Source organism: Castanea sativa, chromosome 6 (assembly GCF_040712315.1).
Source record: "Castanea sativa cultivar Marrone di Chiusa Pesio chromosome 6, ASM4071231v1".
In the NCBI taxonomy this organism is placed as follows: Eukaryota; Viridiplantae; Streptophyta; class Magnoliopsida; order Fagales; family Fagaceae; genus Castanea; species Castanea sativa.
Window position 1 is genome coordinate 47,219,191 of NC_134018.1, and position 22,086 is coordinate 47,241,276.

At 35.1% G+C, this 22,086-nt stretch overlaps 3 protein-coding genes across 5 annotated transcripts; 1 reads left to right on the forward strand and 2 right to left on the reverse strand.

The window, feature by feature from the left end:
- The first annotated feature begins 1,024 nt into the window (after positions 1 to 1,024).
- On the forward strand, positions 1,025 to 2,956 carry LOC142639009 (ENTH domain-containing protein C794.11c-like). Of its 2 annotated transcripts, none has more exons than XM_075813094.1 (4): positions 1,025 to 1,301; positions 1,410 to 1,532; positions 1,632 to 1,793; positions 2,081 to 2,956. In XM_075813094.1, exons 1-4 carry the CDS (start codon positions 1,195 to 1,197, stop codon positions 2,646 to 2,648), a joined length of 960 nt encoding a protein of 319 aa, XP_075669209.1. In that variant the 5' UTR covers positions 1,025 to 1,194; the 3' UTR covers positions 2,649 to 2,956. The 2 variants fall into 2 exon arrangements, with proteins under 2 accessions (XP_075669209.1, XP_075669208.1); XM_075813093.1 differs by having other exon boundaries at positions 1,032 to 1,301; positions 2,078 to 2,956.
- Positions 2,957 to 10,548: 7,592 nt separating this feature from the next.
- LOC142639181 (actin) lies at positions 10,549 to 13,694 on the reverse strand. 2 transcript variants are annotated; one of them, XM_075813307.1, is made up of 5 exons: positions 13,496 to 13,694; positions 12,320 to 12,389; positions 11,781 to 12,174; positions 10,912 to 11,525; positions 10,549 to 10,825 (listed from the first exon to the last, which is right to left on the reverse strand). In XM_075813307.1, the coding sequence occupies exons 2-5, from the start codon at positions 12,377 to 12,379 to the stop codon at positions 10,760 to 10,762; spliced, it is 1,134 nt and encodes a 377-aa protein (XP_075669422.1). In that variant the 5' UTR covers positions 12,380 to 12,389; positions 13,496 to 13,694; the 3' UTR covers positions 10,549 to 10,759. The 2 variants fall into 2 exon arrangements, with proteins under 2 accessions (XP_075669422.1, XP_075669423.1); XM_075813308.1 differs by having other exon boundaries at positions 12,320 to 12,401; positions 13,496 to 13,615.
- A 2,425-nt stretch (positions 13,695 to 16,119) lies between these two features.
- Positions 16,120 to 20,315, reverse strand: LOC142640707 (very-long-chain enoyl-CoA reductase). Its single transcript, XM_075814923.1, has 4 exons — positions 19,939 to 20,315; positions 19,609 to 19,648; positions 17,568 to 18,316; positions 16,120 to 16,502 (listed from the first exon to the last, which is right to left on the reverse strand). Exons 1-4 carry the CDS (start codon positions 20,005 to 20,007, stop codon positions 16,434 to 16,436), a joined length of 927 nt encoding a protein of 308 aa, XP_075671038.1. The 5' UTR covers positions 20,008 to 20,315; the 3' UTR covers positions 16,120 to 16,433.
- Positions 20,316 to 22,086: the final 1,771 nt, after the last annotated feature.

Below are 22,086 nucleotides of genomic sequence, written 5' to 3' on the forward strand. Positions count from 1 at the left end.
TTCTATTTAAATTTTCTATATAGCCTTAGTAATTGAATAAGTAATTTAATTTTTTTTTGAAAATTTGATAATTGAGTTTCTCCTATAGTAGAATTAATTTAATATTTTTGACGTAATAAGGCTAGCTCCCCTTTGCCAAGAAATTAGAAAAGAGCCCTAAAGCTCTCCATTACATAAACGAAAGGTCCTAAAACTGTACAAAAATGTCTCATAAAACATAGAATAATAATTGATTTTTTTTAAGCAAAAAAGAAGAAGAAGAAGATATATTTTGCATGCATTCCCCCCACTTCCAAGGCCTTTATATTGAGCCAATAAAAATTCAACCAAATTGAAATCCTAAACTATTTCATTAAAAATAAAAAATAGAAGTCATGATTGTGCCAAATAATATCAATTAGGTCATAAGAAAATTAAGAGGATTAACTATTATGAATAGTAAAAGATTTGCTATAAAATGTAAATATAAAAATTAATTAGAGCTAATTTTGTATCTAAAAAAAAAGGTTTTTTTTTAAAAAAAAAATTACTAAAAAAAATTTCTTAAAAAGGTTTTTTTGTATAAAGAATATTTAATCTATATGTAAATATTTCTTTAAAAAAGTTGATATTTAAATATTAAAAAATCTAGTTAAATTTATCACCTTAGATTTCAAAAAACAGTTGAGTCGAACTTGCAAATTTATAGTATGTTGAAATTTTTTTTTTTAAGTCCTTACAAATTTTATTTAAATGTGTAAAATAAAGTGACAAAACATAAAGAAATAAATAATAAAATATTTAGAAAAGAGAGAGAATACATCCATTTTTTTAGAAGAATCTACATCCACCACTTGATGCAACAAATTAAATTTTTTATTACATAATATACAAAATATTATAATTTCATGTCCATGGTCATCATCTTTTTCATATGATTCCAAATCAAGGGGAAACACAGTCTTTTCTTTTCAATACTTGGTCTTAAAATATTAATACATAGCCTATATATATATCTCATTGCCTTCATATGCAACGCCACCTTTGGAGAACAGTTGGCGTTTGTTACATCACAGCAAATAATGGAGTGGTTGCACTTCTTACACGCACCTGATAAGGCTTCCAAAAGAAAGAACCTGCCATGAGTTTTCATCATCATTTCCCTCAACTAGCGTAGGGCCTCGTTGAATTTCTCCACCGAACAATATCATCAACATGGGCAGTGAAATTTTCCATGAATTCAAGAGGCAAGCTTCCTATTTCTTCATGGAGAAGATTAAAACTGCCCGATTGGTGCTGACAGATGTTACACCTGCAGAATTGTAAGCTTTTTTTTTTTTTTAGTCTATCATTTTGATTCATTACTTTTTCTTTTGAAATATGGGAGTTCATATTTGTTTTTGAAATGGTTTTTCCGGTGGGATTTGTAGAATGACAGAAGAAGCTACAAATGGAAATATAGGGCCACCAGACATACGTACTATGGGAGTTATATCTCGGGCTGCCTTTGAAGTCGATGATTATTGGAGAATTGTGGAAATTCTACACAAGAGGTCTCTAAGTTTCTCTAGGTTTGATTTGATTGACACTTCCTTTTTCATTAGAAGTATGGCAGTTAATTTTTTTTTCCTTCTCTTTTGTTGCAAATTCAGGTTGTTTAAATTTGATAGAACAAATTGGCGAGATTTTTACAAGGCTCTAATTCTATTGGAACACCTTCTAACCCATGGACCACGGAGAGTTGCTGAGGAGTTTCAGTGTGATAAAGATGTTATTAAGGAGATTGCAAACTTTCAGTATATCGACGAGAGAGGGTTGGCTTGCATATATAGATTACTTTATTTGAGTATAAACTTCACGGATTAAGATATTCCAAAGTATTTTAGATAACTCTATTATTGATTTTCTAAAATTCTATCCATCCATCTTTAAACTAGTGAATTAAATTTTTTTCAACATCATTTTGACTATTACTAATTCAGTATCTATAGAAAATATTGATGCATAATAAAATCTAATACACCCATCAAAATGGATGTATGAGATTTTAGAAACTCCAGTCAATGTTTTAATAAGCTTTTCTATTTTTCACATGAAGCAGATTCAACTGGGGATTGAAGGTTAAAGACTCATCTGAGAGGGTATTGAAGCTTCTTGAAAGTGAGACACTTCTCAAGGAAGAGAGAGCTAGAGCTCGAAAGCTAACACATGGGATTGAAGGGTTTGGGAGCTTCAGTCAACGGTCCTCTTCAAAAGATACAATCATGAAAGACTCATCTTTTCAAAGATTTGGGAGATCTAATTCTCACTGTAATGATGATCAAAATTCCGAAAATGAGCCATTGGTCTCAAGCAAAAGTCTCATCAAGCAAGGGACTAGAACAGCACAGCAAACTCATGAGGATATCAACTCAGTGCCCAAGGAGCAAAAAAATGAATCGAACCCCCGGTTTGGGAGATCTAATTCTCAGTGTAACGATCATGAAAATCCCGAAAATGAGTCGTTGGTCTCAAGCAAAAGCCTCATCAAGCAAGGGACTAGAACAGCACAGCAAACTCATGAGGATATCAACTCAGTGCACAAGGAGCCAGAAAATGAAGCAGACCCATGGGTTTCCCAAGGACTAAGACTTCGGATAAACGTCCAAAGCAATAGTCTATTTGCTTGATTGGGAGCCGTAGAAGGTCAACTAGTTAAGGTGGTCTATATAGTCTATATTCCCTATGTTAAACAGTTGCTCTTATTCTACCCAAAAAAAAAAAAAGCAGTTGCTCTTAGAATACCCAGACCCAGTTGTCTTTTTGAATTTTGATGCTTGGTGAGAATATGTACCCACGCTAAACTAAGGTGTTCCGAAAAACCTCCTTAAGGTTTCAACCCTGTTACTTTGTTAGCTAAACCGTTGGGTTGTATCATAAACAAATGTCTTTCTTTTTCTTTTTTCTTTTTTATCAAAAAATAAAAATAAAAATAAAATAGTAATTATATGAAAATATTCTATACAAAATTAAAACCGTATGCAATAAGAAGAATAAAAATTTGAAAGAAAGATAGATCAAGGTTCGAAAGAGAGGAATTGTTGAATCTTGTTTTATTGATCAAACTGATTCAGGTTGTGGAAAACTCGAGAAATAGTGCAGTTTTACTTTTACCACTAACCAGATACAAAATAAATTACTAAGCGGGGACAGCTCAACTATTAGGCCATTTATATATTAATGAATTGGATTTTATTGTGTCATCAACCTTTAAACAAAAGTTAACCATCACCAATATTTGAAATCTAATTAAATAAAGTAGAGTTTTACCTATAATTATAGAGGATTTTAATCTAAATTTCACATTCATTAACATCATCCAATAATCACTGTTCAAATGATTTTTTAATAGACACTAGCTTGGAAGACTTTCCCCTCAAACATATGGGACATGTAATTCTTACAATATTGATAATCAGAATTATGAAAATAAGTTATCAGCCTTAAAGCAAGAGCACAGAATATCTACTAAGTTCCTGCAAGAAAAATATTCAAACACTAGAGGTGGATACACCAAATCATCCGTTTGTGACAATAAAAAGCAAACTACTGCATTCTCATTTAATGAGATTATGAGAATCCGGATGTAGGTCAAAGAATTTGTGACAATAAAAAGCAGACTACAATATTTTCATTTAATGAGATTATGAGAATCGGAATGCAAGTTAAAGAATTTGGTAGCAGTTAACAGTGTTATATTACTTTAATAGGAGTATAATGAATAACTAGTGGTGTTCTATACTCTATATTCCCCATGTTTTACATTTTGGAAAAACATGGAATGCTTGATGAATAGTTATTCGCTTACAAAGGTTTTCCAAAGTTTCAGAGTTATCAAACTTTAATAAAAGCATTATATCTTCAGGTAAAACCTCAAACAAAATAATGGCAAAAGCATATTTGATTGTTTTTTTTAGTAGTTATGCTTTTTTTTTCTTAACCAGTTAACATCACACCATTTCCATAACTTCCAATTCCACACATTAAGATTTGGACCCTAAATCCTTTGCTAGTTTGAGCCTATCTTTTAAAGCTCATATTTGGGCCAACAAACTCAGCCTCTTACGGATGAGGCCTCCAAAACCAGCTGGGCCTGGGTTTACTTTATAGTGTTAGTGAGAATGTATGCACCTTAGAACACCATGGTGTTCCCAAAAATCTACTCAAGGTTTTAGTGTGATTAGCTACATCGTGTGAAAAACTAAAAAGCAAAGCAGAGAACAATGAAACCTTGAAGATGGTTGAGAGAAAACTAACTCTGTAATTGCTAATCAATTTGTTACAAGTGGTTACCTCATAATTAGCTCTACAAATTCTTATATTCATGAAAATAGAGGCTCAGTGATTGGCGCCCAAAAGCATAACTAACTATTTAAAACTACAACCAATGAACTAATGACAATTGGCATAACTAATAACTAACTTCTACAACTAATGGTTAAGTAATATGGTGCGCTTTGCCCTTTTGTTTCTTCTTTGTCGTTTTATTTGTACAGTCTCTGTTTTTGTTACCGTTTTGCCCAACTTTGTTCCTTCTGCCGTTTTTCTCATTTTGTTGCTCAACTTCAATTTCTTTTATCTCAACTTCAACACTCCCCCTCAAGTCCAGTGTTTGAGACTTTGTGACTTGTATTGAATCAACTACCTCCAAAGTCTTGGGTTGAAATATATCCTTTAAACCCAATTTGCTTGACAGTCTTGTAAATGTTACATGAAATGTCTTGATCTTACCCTCCAAAATCTTGTCCCTGACCAAATGGCAGTCAACTTCTATGTGTTTGGTTTGTTCATGGAACACTGGGTTGGCAATTATGTATAGAGTTGCTTGGTTATCACAAAACAACATGGCAGGCTTGTGATGATCAATTCTCAAATCCTTGAGTAGCTGCATCACCCAAGTAATCTCACAAGCCACACTTGCCATGGCCCTATTCTCAGCCTCTGCAGAGGACCTAGACACTACCCCTTGCTTCTTAGATCTCCAGGATATCAAAGAATCCCCCAAATACACTGCATATCCTGTGAGAGACCTACGAGTATCAGGGCATCCAGCCCTATCTGCATCACAAAATGCCTTAATGTGCAACTCTGTGTTACTAGGAAAGAAAATTCCTTTTCCTAGCAAAGCTTTAATGAACTGTAGAACTCTATGTGCTGCCAATAGGTGAGGTTCTCTAGGTTGTGACACAAATTGGCTCAATCTATGCACATCATATGTTATATTAGGCCTAGTTAAAGTCAGGTACAATAACTTGCCTATAAGCCTTCTATACATACCTGGTTCAGCAAGTAGCTTACCCTCATACTTAGACAATTTTAGGTTTTGTTCCATAGGAAACTTGACAGGCTTACAACCCATAAATCATGTGTCTTTCAAAATGTCCAAGGCATATTTCCTTTGTGTCAAACTAATGCCTGCATCAGTCCTTGCCACTTCTAAACCCAAGAAGTACCTTAATGAACCAACGTCCTTCAAACCAAATTGATCATCAAGCAACTGCTTTAAGGCAATAACACAAGTAGGATTATTTCCTGTAAGCAAGATATCATCAACATAAACCAAAAGAACAGTAAAAGAGCCTCCTTGTGAATGTGTGAACAAAGAATAATCTGATTTGGACTGCACAAACCCTAGCTGCAATATGGTAGTTGAAAGTTTCTAAAACCATTGTCTTGATGCTTGTTTAAGACCATAAAGACTTCTATTCAACTTACAAACTAAACCCTCCCCCTTGCTATGAAAACTAGGTGGTAAAGACATGTAAACATCCTCAACTAAGTCACCATGTAAAATGCGTTATTGACATCCATTTGATGCAAAAACCACCCATTCACAGCAGCCAAAGAAAGTACAATTCTAACAGAAACAGACATAGCAATCGGGGAAAAGGTTTCAGAATAATCAACACCAAGTTTTTGAGTGAAACCCTTAGCAACCAAACAAGCCTTATATCTTTCAATTGACCCATCAGGCAAGTATTTGAGTCTGTAAACCCATTTGCAGCCTATGGTAGTCTTACCAGGAGGTAAAGGAGCTAAAGTCTATGCATTGTTTACCTCCAAAGCCTCAATCTCCTTGTCTATAGTAGCTCTCCACTCAGGAATTTGAACAGCCTGATGAAAAGAAACAAGCTCAAAGGGAGTAGCACTGATTGCTAGAACAAAGGATTTGAAAGTGGAACCCAAGTGAGAATAACTCAAGTAATCAGAAAGAGCATAAGGAAGACCAGATTGAGGTTTGGCACTAACAACACTTTTACAAGAATAATCTGAGAGGTAAGAGGGAGGAACATGGGGTCTGGTAGACCTTCTTAAAGGAGGATGAATTATAGGAACAACAGGCAAAACAGCTGAATCAGAAGCAAGCAAGATAGTTGAATCAGAAACAGTAGTATAAACATGATCTGATAAAGTGGTAGAGTCTAAAGAAATAGGATCAGGAAGAGAAGTGGAAGTGGGAGGTTCTAAGATGAATGGAACAGATGGTGAGGTAACAGAATCATGAGAAGGTATGATAGAATGATCAGAAGTAGTGGAAGGAAAGCAATCTGAAGAGCAAGAAGAGTCAAAAGTGACATGAGGAAAGACAAAATCAGTTAAGTAAGAAATGGAAGGAGAAGAATCTGAAGCATAAGGAAAAATAGACTCATAGAACACAATGTCTCTAGAGATGTAAACAAAATTAGTAGTAAGATCTAATACTTTGTAACCCTTAATGCCATGAGGATAGCCCAAGAACACACATTTTCTAGACCTAGGATCAAATTTGTGTTTGTGAAAAGGTGAAGTAGAAATAAAACATAAGCAACCAAAACACCTAAGATGTGTATAAGAAGGTGGAACATGAAACAACATCTCATAAGGTGTTTTATTACCTAAAGACTTAGAAGGGACTCTATTAATCAAATGAATAGCAGAAAGAATACGGTTACCCCAAAAGCACAAGGGAATTTGAGATTGAAACCTTAATGCTCTTGCAACATTAAGGATATGTTGATGTTTTCTTTCAACAATGAAATTTTTTGAGGTGTGTCAACACAAGACAACTAATGCAAAATGCCATTGGAATGAAAGAAGTCTTTAAGATAAAATATAGTGCCATTATCACTTCTAATGGTCTTAATGGAACTGTTGAACTGAATTTTTACCATATGAGCAAAATTAGGAATTAAAAATTGAGTGTCAAACTTGAGTTTGGGTAAATATACCTAAGTACACCTATAAAAGTCATCTACAATGGTTAACAAAAACTTAAAACCTTCAACAATGCAAGTGGCAAAAGGACCCCAAAGATCACAATGTATTAAGTCAAAAGGAGCAGAAGAAACATGATTACTAACAGGAAAAGGAAGTCTTTTCTGTTTTGAAAAATGACAAATGTCACAACATGCACTTTTATTAGAAGCATCAATGTTTAAAACACCTTTCAACAATTGAAGTTTAGAAAATGAGGGATGTCCTAGTCTAGTGTGCCACAAGTCTGTGCTTGAAGGACTAGTAGCAGCAGTGAGAGCAGAAGACCTTTGCTAAGATGAGGAATCCAACAAATATAAGCCATTGCTCTCTCTACCATAACCAATCATGCTCCATTGAGCAAGGTCCTGCATGAAGCAACAATTACCAAAAAATATAAGACAAAAAAAAAAGGTTTTGGTAAGTTTGCTAACTGAAATTAGGTTGAAACCAAAAGTAGGAACACACAGCACATCAATTAAAACAAGGGTGGGTGAAATTTGAATAGTGCCTACATGTGTGACGAAGGCTTGATCCCCATTTGGCAAATAGACACAAGTATTAACAATGGATGTAATATAAGTAAATTGAGAGACGGAGTAAATCATATGATTTGTGGCACCAGTATCTATGATCCAAGAATCAGATTTGAAAGTAGTCCTATCAACTACTTGAGCAGAAAACACAGAATGAGAGAAATTAGGAGGGATCCAGAAAGGATTACCTGAGAAATTAGAGGTATTGGAAGCTGGATTGGAAGAAGAAGGTAAGGTTAATGGTGTCTGTGATGAACCAGAAATGCTATTGGGAGTCATGACAGAAGCAACATGACTAGGTTAAGTGCCAAAACTTGAACCTGTACCCACATATCCTTTGAGAAAAGAGAGTAATTGCTCACATTGAACTGGTGAAATAGGACAATGAGGCTGAAATGAGTGAGGAGTCTGTTGCATAAAAGAACCATTACCACCAACAAAACTACCACATGCAGAACCACCAAAGGCACCATGTGTAATGCCAAAGGGTGTGGTTCCAACACCATTCTGAAAACCAATCTGAGCACCAAGAGGAGCAGTAACCAAATTTTGAATCATACCATCAGATTGAACTCCTAAAGTAGGAAAAACATTGAATTGAGCATTAGGAAAACCAATGTTATTAGTATCAAAACCAAAGGGACCTGAAACTTGATTAGCCATTGACTTGTTACCTCCTTTAGGCTTAACCAGGAGGGTATCAATGGAGCTTATAGCACTTGTCTGCTATATGTCCAGTGAAACCACAATAGGTACAAACAGGTCTATCTTTCTTTCCTTTCACACCATTTTTATTCTAACCTTGATTACCTTGAAATGACCTATTGTTATTCACATACATTGCCACAGCATCCAACTGCTGAACTACATTAACAGTACTACCAATATTCCTCCTTTTCTCCTCATTTAGAACCAAAATGCAGACTTTGCTAAGAGAAGGAAAATGTTCAATAAGCAAGATTTGCCCAATCAAATTCCCATAGCTATCATTCAAGCCCATCAAAAAATGAAAAACATGCTCTTTGTGTTGTGCATCTAACTGAGATGATTTAGAGCCACAAACACAGGCACAAGTGCAAACAGTGAAATGTTGATTATTCACAAACTCATCCCATCAAGTCTTGAATTTGGTAAAATAGGAACTCACTGAGAGTGATCCTTGAACAAATGTGAAATATTCTTTTGCAACTCAAACAATCTTGGTGTGTTATCTTGAGACAGCCTGTTCTTGATATCAATCCACAAGTCTTTTGCAGAATTGATGTACACCACACTAGCTTTAAGATCAGGACTGAGTGAATTGGTCAGCCATGAAAGGATCGTAGTATTGCACCTATTCGAAGAATTGAACAGAGGTGAAGCTGGATCTGGTTCTGAAATTGAAACATTAACAAATCTAAAATTGTTTCTAGAACTCAAAACCAGAAACACAGATCTTGCACAAGTCATGTAATTCTCAGGACCAATGAGAGGTTGAGATGTGAGAATCAAACCAGAATTCTCATTTGCTGGCAAGAAATAGGGATTATTAGTTGATTCATCTACCATGGCTGCATTTACAGTTGGCGTAGACGAAGAAGAAGGTGCACTTGAAGAATCTGAGGCCATGAAAAGCGAAGAAAGCTAATTCAGAAGAAAAATTCTGTTCGGTAGGTAGGAAAGTGAAAGAAAATTCGCTCTGATACCATGTGAAAAACTAAAAAGCAAAGCGAGAGAACAATGAAACCTTGAAGATGGTTGAGAGAAAACTAACTCTATAATTGCTAATCAATTTGTTACAAGTGGTTACCTCATAATTAGCTCTACAAGTTCTTATATACATGAAAATAGGGGTTTAGTGATTGGCGCCCAAAAGCATAACTAACTATTTAAAACTACAACCAATGAACTAATGACAACTGGCATAACTAATAACTAACTTCTACAACTAGTGGTTAAGTATTATGGTGCGCTTTGCCCTTTTGTTTCTTCCTTGTCGTTTTATTCGTACAATCTCTGTTTTTGTTGCCGTTTTGCCCAACTTTGTTACTTTTGTCGTTTTTCTCATTTCGTTGCTCAACTTCAATTTCTTCTATCTCAGCTTCAACACATCATCTGATTCGTAAGAGAATCTCTCTTTTGTTTATCTGAACAGATTTTATCGAGAGCAAAATGATGCAAGTAGTTGAAAAATCGAGGAACAAAATTAAATTGGCCCTTTGCTACAACGGGCAATTGGCGTAAGAAAATTAAAATGAAAGAATCATTTATCGGACCATTCAAGTATTCCCTTGATCTCACTTTAGTCAAAACAACAAATATTGACCATTGCTACTAGTTTAGTAAATTCTGAGTGGTGTCATTTTATAGCTCGCTCAAATTTGCAGTCTGCAATAATTGTAACCAATATAGGGTTGGCTACTTGGCTTCTCTTAATTTGAAGTAGTAATTGAATAATATTTCTGTTTTGATTTTTTTTTTTTCATTTAAAAATCTATTTTTCTTTCTTTTTGTGATGCAAAATTCCTACTAATTATGTTTTTGATTTCAAATTCTGCTAAAATTTCCTTATCTATTGGTAATGTTGTCAATCCACTTAATTTCTTGTGACATTATTGGAGACTTCTTCCATTTGGGGGCCATAGGCTATTGCCTAAATGGCTTAATGGTTGAGCTACTCGTCCTAGATTTTAATATTCCAAAAATACCCTCTTGCCCTCATACCAAAAAGAAAAACAAAAAACAAAAAAGAAGAAGAAGAAAAAGAAAAAAAAAGCTGGAGTGGAAGAGTCAAAAACTTCTCAAAATATATAATAAATAAGAAATGGACAAATTTTTCAAATTCAACTCCTCGCCTTCCAAAAAAAGTCATCACTCCAACATGAGAATAACATAAAATGATAACAAAGGTAGAACAAAGAGCTGCAGGCAGCACTTTGTTCTGAGAAATTAAAACAGAACTTTGTTTCTTCAAAGATCCTATTCTCGAACATTTAGAAGCATTTCCTATGCACAATCGATGGCCCGGATTCATCATACTCTGCCTTTGCGATCCACATCTGCACTCATAAGAGAAGCAAAATCCTCTCATCAGTAACCATACAAAAGGAACTGAACAAGTTGAGATACAAGAATCAAAACATACCTGCTGGAAGGTGCTAAGTGATGCCAAGATAGATCCTCCAATCCAGACACTGTACTTCCTCTCGGGTGGAGCCACCACCTTGATCTTCATACTGCTTGGGGCCAGAGCAGAGATTTCCTTGCTCATTCTATCAGCAATACCTGGGAACATGGTTGAACCACCTGAGAGGACAATGTTTCCATACAGGTCCTTCCTGATATCAACATCACACTTCATGATGGAGTTATATGTGGTCTCATGAATGCCTGCTGCTTCCATTCCGATCATGGATGGTTGGAACAGAACCTCAGGGCATCTGAACCGCTCAGCACCAATGGTGATGACCTGTCCATCTGGTAACTCATAGCTCTTCTCAACTGAAGAGCTGGTCTTGGAGGTCTCAATCTCCTGCTCGTAGTCGAGGGCAATGTAAGCCAGCTTTTCCTTCATGTCCCTCACAATTTCCCGTTCGGCTGTGGTGGTGAAAGAATACCCACGCTCGGTAAGAATTTTCATCAAGTGATCTGTGAGGTCACGGCCAGCCAGGTCTAGACGAAGAATGGCATGTGGGAGGGCATACCCCTCGTATATGGGAACTGTATGACTGACACCATCACCAGAGTCCAACACAATTCCTGCATGGCAAAGGTGAAATCCATCAACAATGAAGGGGAAGAGATACATCACAACAATTTCCTGGAATTTCCTTTAGATACTAAGTGTAATCACAAACCATGTAACATAAACAACATTATAGCCTCTTTATATGTTGAGATGCAATAAAACATGCAAAACAAATTAAATTTGGGTATTTAAAGAATGGCATGCCAGTGTCAATGAGGTATTCCAATTAAAACCCTTGCAAACAAAATGATTGATCAGTTGCTTACCAGTTGTACGACCACTTGCATACAAGGAAAGAACAGCTTGAATGGCTACATACATAGCAGGAGTGTTAAAGGTCTCAAACATAATTTGGGTCATCTTCTCACGATTAGCTTTAGGGTTAAGAGGAGCCTCAGTTAGAAGAACAGGGTGCTCTTCTGGGGCAACACGAAGCTCATTGTAGAAGGTGTGATGCCAAATCTTTTCCATATCATCCCAGTTGCTCACAATGCCATGCTCAATTGGGTATTTGAGAGTTAAAATACCTCTCTTGGACTGAGCTTCGTCACCAACATATGCATCTTTCTGGCCCATTCCAACCATCACACCAGTGTGACGGGGACGGCCTACAATACTAGGGAACACAGCTCGTGGGGCATCATCTCCGGCAAATCCAGCCTACAATATAATATTACTTCCGAAATTCAATAATGAGAGAGAAAAAAAAAATAGTTGAGCAGTACCTCAACTGAACAGTCAATAAAAGCTTTGCATATTAAAAACTAAGCCAAACATCATAACATAGATAGGTCTCATCTAATACCTTAACCATTCCTGTCCCATTGTCGCACACGAGCGGCTGAATGTCCTCTGCATCTGCCATATTGTATTACCTGCTTGATAAACTACAACCAGTCAAAAAAAGACACCATCTTTATTATTCGGAATAAGAACCACATGCTGGGGTTTGCCTTCCTTCTTTTCACCTTATTTCATATCTTTCAGCTAGAATATCATATTCATAAATACACACACCATAGATAAGCACCTGGGGTTCTACAATAAGCATCCACATCATTGGTTTTTTTCTATCAAGGTTGTACTAGATTTACATCGTAGCATGATTCGACATAGCACAGTCACAAACTAATATAATTCTATAGAGAATATCTCCACAACTACCAAATCAAAAAAAGGAAAAGAATGTCAAAACCATTCATGACCCAACAAATACAAACTTGCATCCTCCTATATATATGTCATCACTTCCTATTAGCAACATTGATCCAAAACAAATTGCATTTTGGATTATTCTAGACTATCAAGCAATGACAATTTGAATTTCCCAATAAACGTAACACAACACAGCTCATTGCAATAAAAAAAAAAAAAAAAAAAAAAAATTCCTACATATCAACAACAGAATGAATCAAACAGTTTCAGAATAAAACTAAAATAAAAAGAACCACATAACATAAACAACACAGTAATTCCCCTCTAAAACTTCATAACAAGGAACAAAGAGGCACACCCAAATCAAAAAAGATCAAATAATTGAGATCTGCAGAGCTACCCTTTATTTATTTATTTATGCGAAGACACACTTATCATAGTTTAATAGAATTAGCTTTACTTCAATTTCTTGACTCCTTTTAATTACAACAATGCAACATGCACCCTCCTCTACTCTCATTTCCGTTTCACAATGTTTTCAAAAAACATATAAACAAAACAAAAAACTAGCCAGCAATATTTCATTTCTTGTTAAACTTTCACAACAATTTTCATTGTTTCCTCTGCATTTTACACAACAATGAACAACATTTTAGATCCAACACAATTATAAAAAATAACACAATTAATAATCACAGAAATTAAATCATACATTGCCAAATTCAAAAAAAAAAAAAATCGAAAATCGAAATGGCTTAGATCTGAGAGAAAACGAAACAGATCGATGAGAAAGCGAGAGAGAGAGAGAGAGAGAAGGGAAATTGACCTGTGGGAATGTGATTGGAAAACGAAAGCGATCGACAGAGAGAGAGAGAGAGAGAGAGAGAGTGGGGGGGGAGGCGAAATGGGAAAGAAAAGAGAGAGGAATTAAAAGAGGGAAGAGATGCGGTTTGGACCGTTAGATATTTGGGGTTGGAGTAAGGCGTGGGAGTGGTCTGTCTGTCTGGTACAGTCTGGATTTTTTTTTATCCAAGCGAAGAACGCGTCCATTGGGCTCACCTTTAAGGCCTTCCTTTTTTTCCCTATTTATGGTCTTCTTTTTTATGCATTCATTCCTCTCCGTTTCTTTCTTTCTTTCATTTTTCAATTCAAACGATCAATCAGTTATTATATATAGTTATATACTACTAACTTTCTTCTATTCAAGTTTATATAAACAATACTCAATTTTTTTTAATTATTATAAAGGATTATAAATTTCTTAATTATAATAAATGATTGTAATTAAAATTCTTAATTTAATAAATTGGTGTGAATTAATCAAATGTGGACTAAAAGCTACAATAGAAATAAAAGGGGTTAATTTTAAAAAAAATTTATTAATTTTAAAGGATTGAATTGAAAACATGTTAAAATTAAATAATTTCAGTACAATTAATTGAAAATGATTAATAGATGAGAAATCTTATATACCTGAGCTCAAGTTTATCATTTAAAAGAAAGAAAAAAAAACTTTGACCCATAAATTCATTATTATTCTCACTCCTTAATGTCAATTAAAATAAAAAAGAATATTATTTTAAATTATGATTTCTTTCTAATTCTTAGGTGAGGGATTTTCTTTTTTAATGGTGAAAAATGCACTTATTCTCATTCTACTCTACTCTTCTTCTTCTTCTTCTTCTTTTTATTTTTTTTATTTTTTTTTTAACCATGAGATTGGGGCTACCATTAATTTTTTGGCACAAATTAAAATTTCTCTAGAAATAGACAATATTAATGTGTATTTGTACAAACCAAAAAATCATTAAAAAAAAATTCATTGTGGCAAAGCCCATAGCAAAATAAAACTTTTCCCCATACTTTCTATAAATAAGTAATCATAAAAATGAATTCGAATGTAATATATATACATTTGACAAATTTTTGATGCCTTAGTCTGATAATAGCTCTGATGATGTAATATATCATCAGAGCGGACGCTATAAGTTAAAACATTTTCAAACAAAAAAAACATTTGACAAATTGATATCTAGAATAATCTTTTTTTATGCACATTTTTTAAAACGTTATTTTATGCCATGTATAAAAAAAAAAGAGTCTTTACTACAAATAATAATAACATTAAAAACTTAGATCCTCACATTATGGAGTGGCAACCATGATGGGTTCTAGACATTTTCTGTGTTTAATAATATAATGAGCTTTAAAGAGATTATAATCCAATTGAATACTTCCTTCAACATAAAATATGCTTTGAAATTGCTGAGGCAACTTCTTCCAACAAAGAATAGTTGTCCGCCACTCCACCACTCCAGCCTTTTGTCTCATGGATTTGCCAATCCAAGTCCCTTTTTTTTTGCTGAATTGCCAATCCAAGTCCTTATTAAATCATTACTCATGTAAAAGCTGAAAGGTACAGCCCATTCTTAGTGTAAAGAGCCTACACTTTTGGTCTATTGCCAGGACCATTTGAGATCCAATTTTTCTACTTAAAGTTATCTAACATTGTAGAGAGGAAAATTGAAGCTATAGCAAGGTTCTAAGAGCAATTCAGCATCAAACAATGCAAATTATAAAAAGGTTTTACTTCTACCCATTCAATCTCCAAAAATCACCTATATCAATAAAGTTAAAAATATGTAAATTTACAAAATTGCTACAATAACTGTGTAAATATACATTGACATTATTTGTTTTGCATGTAACTTTTTTTCTTTACATATCTCGAGGTTGAAGGACGAGAGTGAATGTTGATTATTGTGTGTGAAGAAAGAGAAACAATTTTTAAAAAATCAAGAAAATTGATATTTTAATATAATGTAAAATAGATAATCTGATGTACGTATGTTGAAAAGTAAATACATAAAATAGAAAAAATAAGTTATTAAATTAAAATAGATGAATTTTTTTCCATGAGCTGATGTGATAAGTTTGCTTTTGTTTACCTTCTTTCTAGCAAAAATATTATAAACTTAGAGAAGCTCCTCTTATCTAACAAATTGTACCTAAATTTTGTCCATCCTCTTAATTCTGATCTCACTAGGATTACTTTGGCTATTCAATCGGAAAGGTGGGTTGTCAGTTGTCGCTATGCCATAAAAATAGCAGTCAACTCTAGTCTCTGTATAGATTGTCATCGTCAAACGGTTAGTTCTAATTGTTTTAGTTGCCAACGACCACTTTGTTTCATTGCTCCATTTGTCCACAAAATTGGGAACATTTAAAGTCATGGCATCCAATAACAGCTTTCTTTTGAGGTATAAACCACAGAAATTACAGTTTGATGTCGAAATGATTATCAGCCATCATTAAATTCAATGCCACTTCCTAACAAGAAACGGTGGATAGAATGGTCTGACCAAATTGTAACAAAATGTTAAAATTCTCTAAATCTTGCTTTGTGTGAGAGCCATGATCTTCTAATACTTTTCATATCTAGAGGTCATTAAAAAAAAAGCCCAATGAAATATAAAAAATAGTCAAGAAGCCAATCTGATAAAAAGCTAAATCACCAACATTAACTGTATTTCTTCCCAAATAACATGACAAATGAGAGGAAACATAAATTGGGGGGAAAAACAAAACAATAAGAAAAGAATAAAAGATGATTATCCTCAGGTAGTTCAAGTGGGAGTAAGCTGTCTATAAAAATGTCAAGTTCATATCTGACACCTATTAAGCTCCAACCATCTTGAATTCTTGCTGTTGAATCCGATTCTTGGTACCAAAGAGAGCAACAAGATACAAGATAAGAGCCATGCTTACAGGAATGGGGGAAGTATTACCCATCTGCGTGGATACTTCGGTCTTCCATCCTTCCCATCAAATAGCTGCAGATGACAAGGTTAAGAAGCAACATTAACAAGAAATATAAAATGAAATGAACTTTCTGAGTCTATAAATATTTTTTTTTTGATTAGTAATAAAGCTTTATTGAAATCAAAAAGAGTATAAAATTGAAATTATGTTTACAAATGAAGCTGATAGGATACGCATCAAAAATATTCAGAAGTGAAAAAACACTGAGAAACATGTTGATGATGCCTATAAATTTTGAGGTGCCCACAACTGGACATTTTTTAGGATTCCCTATTTTAGATTGATAAACTTTTGTTAGGTAACACTTGAGGTCTTTCTTTTATTCAGTAACTAGGCTTGCCCCTATTTTTTATGGGGATGGGTAAATACTTTCATGTTACACACGGTGCATCTCTCCCTCATTGCAGAGGGAGTTAACATCTGTAGTTAGAAGCCCAGGAGTTAGGCTTGCTTTCTGTCTTTTTTGTTTTTTAAGAGGGAGGCAATCTAGGATTGTCAATAAAGCACAACAAGATCCCACTCAGATTAAAAAATAGTAACAAAACAGGGTATTCCATTGAATTTGATAAAGCTCGACAAATATCGGATCAAACTTGCTCCAAATTAAGTCTTATAAGCATCCCACCAATTACGATTGCATATCCCCTTCCCCACCCTACCCACCAAAAAAAACACATACATCTACATATAAAAAAATGTATCTATATGTGTATACCAGATTCATGGTCCAACAGGTCACCCCGAATGCATGAACACGTATAAACACTGGTATGTACATGTATCCACTAGTTGCTAGCGTGACAAATGTATGAGAGTAATTTATTTGACATTACAAAGCAAAATACCTTCTCAAATATTTTATGTTCCTAACCAATCTATACTTTACAGATGAAAATCTAAAATAACTTACCTAGATCCTAGTCACACCCAATCTAGAAAGGAGTAAATGCAGGTGGACATATCATCAGAGAAAATGCCTCAATTTTTTGAGAAATGCATGCAGTTATATGCAGAAAAGAAATTAAAACAAACATGTTCAGCAAAAAGTAAAGAAAGTTTCATTAAAAAAAGGTAACCTTCTTCAGCCGACGGTGCTTTGCGAGGGCCCAATTGGTCATAATAATAATAGCAACCAAAAGGAAAATATAGCCTGCGACAGTCTGCGTGGCAATATTGAAACCCAACCATTGATAAATCTCTGTTGTGTAGTTTGCACACGTCACAATATTGAATAGAAAACCACGTGGAATTTGATATCCTCCATTCCCATCAGGGCTGCGCAGATTCCTCAGCAAGATATGGCAATAGAAGTTACAGATTTGACAAAGCACTCCAAACCCAAAGCCGATCTTCATTTGGAGGTCATTAACAGGGGTGTAAAGTGGGTGGTTCACATAGTAAGCAATGTAAGAGCCAAAGGTCCAATAATATGCACAATTACGAAACACATTGGAGAGTGGTGAGGTTGCATGGCTGAACCGATGCACAAAAAATGTTTCCATAATTCGTTTGAAGTAGTGGAAACACCAGTAATATAAAGCATATGTCTGAACTGGGTGGATGACTCGCTCCCCTTTGTAGCCAAAGAACTGGTAGACAGGGAAGTAATAAAAGATGGGATAAAGGAGCAAAGGACCCAAGTATTCAAAGAAGAAAAGTGTACGATAGGAAACTTGTGTGCCCAAGTCCTTGAACACTACAGTCAAGTGGTTTCCATCACAATAATCCTTGAGACTTTTCTTGTAGTTAAGAACAACAGGCTTTTCCTTTGATCCCGGTTTAAGGGGGAAAGTTAGCCGCTGTCTTGAAGGATAGAACTTTTTGGCTGTTGATGTAAGATGAAAATTGGGTGAGTTAAATCATATGACATGCAAGTCTGTCAACACATATACACATGCACTCACACATCAGTTTTTGGGGGCAGGGGTCAAACTCAAAATGAAACAAAGCATATAAGTATTATCTCAGGCAGTAAATCAGTAATAAATTTAAGTCCAATAGTGAATACACCTAATATGATGAACTACAAAAGGCCATGCCTCAATCTTAGACATGCCAGAGGTCCAGAAAATATAAATCAAATCAGACAGGAAGTCTAGTGCTGATTTTGATCTAACAGATCCCATGGACTTAAAAATTATTTTGTTCTTGACAGAAATATTACATCATTAAAAAAAAAAAAAAAAAAAAAAAAGAACTCCAGTGGTAAGTGTCAAGATTTCCTTTCAGTGTGCTTGAATTCACACTCCATACAATTTTTTTTTTTTTTGATAAGTTTGTTTATCTAATTGTAATTAACACTTCATACAAATTATAGTTCTCTCAAATCTGAAAATAACTTAGTCAAACAAACCCCAACAAGACCTGGTGCTTTAACAGATAATTTTCAAAAGTGATCTGTCATGCCACAAATAATTGAAAATTGAATTAATAGTACAAATAAAATTCCTGTCAATGTCATGACTCATTATCCTTGGAAACTACCATAGTAGAAAATTATTCAATGATTTGGGAGAATCATTTTCAAAAAAGTACGTTACCCTCCACAGACTGATATGTGTACATTCTAGTAGAAAAAGTGAACTTCCTTCCTTCTATGGGGGGTGGGGGTGGGGGGGAAGAGAGAGAAATGCAGTTCCAGAGGCAAATCTGTATCAAAAAATTTATCACTAGAAAGGTTTCACCTATGTGGTATGGTCCGTATGGACAACCAAAGCTCTAATTTAGCCTTAAGCATAAGGACGTTACTAATTCTGACTAGGATAATTTCAAGAAAGAAAATTAGTCCTTAAAGACAATAGAGAAGATGTCCTTCACATTTGTGTGCAAGCAACATCATGTACAACCCACTTGTCAAATTTGCAGCCATTTATATAAGTTTCAGTAATTCCCATAATAAAGAAAATCTCTTTTCATCCTCAAACCCATACTAAAACCAGTATTAACACCTACATCACTACATGTGGAAAATAACACTTTATGGGCATTTGTCTTTAAAAATCAACCATAACTATTTCGCTAAACATAGATTAACTGACTAACAAAGCATACTTAGCAGTCCAAGGTAAAAATTTGCGTGGAAATTCTAATAACAAGGAAAGCACATCCAGCACTTACTTCGTTGATGAATTGCCTCCTGCAGATCTGCAACCGTAGCCTATAAATTAACAAAAAAAGAAAAACATATACAATCACAATTGGGTTCCATTCAAATACATGTACAGGAAAACAAAAATCATGAAACTAATATAAACCCAAGAAAACAAAAAAGAAGACCATTTTCGGGTCTTAATCATTTTACCCTCCGACAAAAAAAAAATCAATCTTTTACTTAAATTAAAACTAACACACCCAGCTGAACTGAGATGATCATTACCACCGATTCACAGAGACACTACGTTTATAAATTACAAAAACAAAGGAAAAAAGAGAAAGAGAAGAACGTACGGAATCACTGAGCTCAAGGCCACCCTTGACAACATCTTTACCACTCCGAGAAACTACACTGACCTTCATTTTTTGAGACCAAAAGAGAGTGACCCAATTCACGAAATGGTGCAAAAGACAAACCCTTTTGGTTTGTGAGTGGTTTTATTGAAGATCCAGGAGCTGTGACCCAATTGAGGAAATGGGAAACTCGTATGAGATCCCAAGGATGGGTATGGCAGGCTATGAAAGTATTAATTTTTTTTTTTTTGCACAGTAATTAAGGGGTGGTTTGGGAGATATAGTAATGGCGTGTAGTTGGGGTAGGAGAGCTAACTGCATAGGCTGATGAACCACAATTTCTCATCTCATCTGTGTTGCCTATTAAGCTATACTATAACCAGGGTTTTTCACTCGTGGGCCAGGTTTTAACTTCTAACTTCTAACCTCGAACAACTTTGCTTGGGACACATCACCATAGGTCCCACCTTATTAATTATTATTATTATTATTTTTTTTTTTGAGATTCCCCACCTCATTAAATTTGGTCATGAAATGTCAACAGTGATAACAAATGTAGCCTTTAGAGAATTTAGAAAATTGTATTATATCATATTTTACTATTTTAAAAAATTACTTTATCAATTATATCATACTATTTTATAATATACTTAATATTTTAATTTTTTATCTTCTTATTCTACTTATTAAAATAATATATATTACCTACTAAAATAATATAATATATTCCAATGCAATTCTCCATTTCTATTCTCTCCCATCTCTTAATTTTAGGCTCAATTATTAAATGTGTCCAGTTTTTTTTTTTTTTTTTGGGTGGTAAACAAGAGCTTTCATTAGCAAACTAAAGAGCCTCTATAAAAGAAGACACATATCGGTCATACAAAGTGGCCTTAGCATCTAGCGTAATAAGCAGATCCACCTCAGGAGGGGGGGGGGGGGGGATAAAAATAACAAAATCCTAATCCAACAGAGCACCACGCCTAGCTAAATTGTCTACACACTTGTTGCTCTCTCTGAAACAGTGCAGAGTTTGACGTTAGGAATTGTCTTCAGCCCCTCTTTACAGTCAGCTACTAGCGCGTCTAAGCTGTTGAAATTACTAGACTCTTTCCTCACTAAATCTATGATCACCTTGGCATCCAACTCAATTTCTACTGCAGGAAGCTTGAGAGCAATGCAAAGACGGATACCATCCCGTAAAGCCCACAGTTCCGCAGCAACGCTAGTCATGATACCAATGGCTCGGGCATACCCTTTCACCTACTCTCCCTTCTCATTTCGGATCAACCCTCCACCTCTAGCCAAACCAGGATTGCCCCTTGACGAACCATCCAAATTTAATTTGAACCAACTACTCGAGGGATTCAGCCACCTCACCTGGATTTTTCTTCTAGTTGTGTTCTGATGTCCATTTCTCACCAAGTAGGCTACCTCTGCTGCTCTAGCCAAAATTAAATCTCTAGTTAAGCTTAGCTAAAAGTACAGTATTCTTCGGTTTTGCCGCTTGAATTCCAAGACCTCCTTCTTCCTTGGCTTTTGTAACCTTCTCTTAGCTTATAAGGTGGAGCTTTTTCTTATTTTCTGAAGAATCCCATAAGAAGTTTTGGCTTAGCCTGTCAATTCCATTGAAGATTTTGGAAGGGAGAGCCGTACATTGCATGGAGTAGTTTGGGATTGTCGACGTCACCGATTGTGTCAGAACTACTCTGCCAGCAAAGGACAACAGGTTGGCTTTCCAACCAGCCAACTTGCTCTTAATACAATCGATGATGTGCCCAAAGTCTTGAGGATTACCAGCATGTTTTTTAGGAAATCCCAAGTACTTTCCAAGCGTAGGAGTGGAGCGGAAACCCAAGATCTCACACAGCTCGGCTCTGTTTTCAAGACCAACATTCGGAGAAAAATAGACCCAGGATTTTTCATTGCTAATTTTCTGCCCCGATATCTCACAAAACTAGTCTAGCACCTCCCTAATAGCCGTGCAATTCTTCCTATCTGCCTTGGCAAAGAGCATGAGATCATTCGCGAAAAAAAATGAGAGAACTCTAGACCACCTTGAGATAATTTGACAGAATTCCATAGCTTAGCTCTGCATTTCTCCTCTATAAGGGCCCTAAGGACTTCCATACATAAGATAAAAAGATA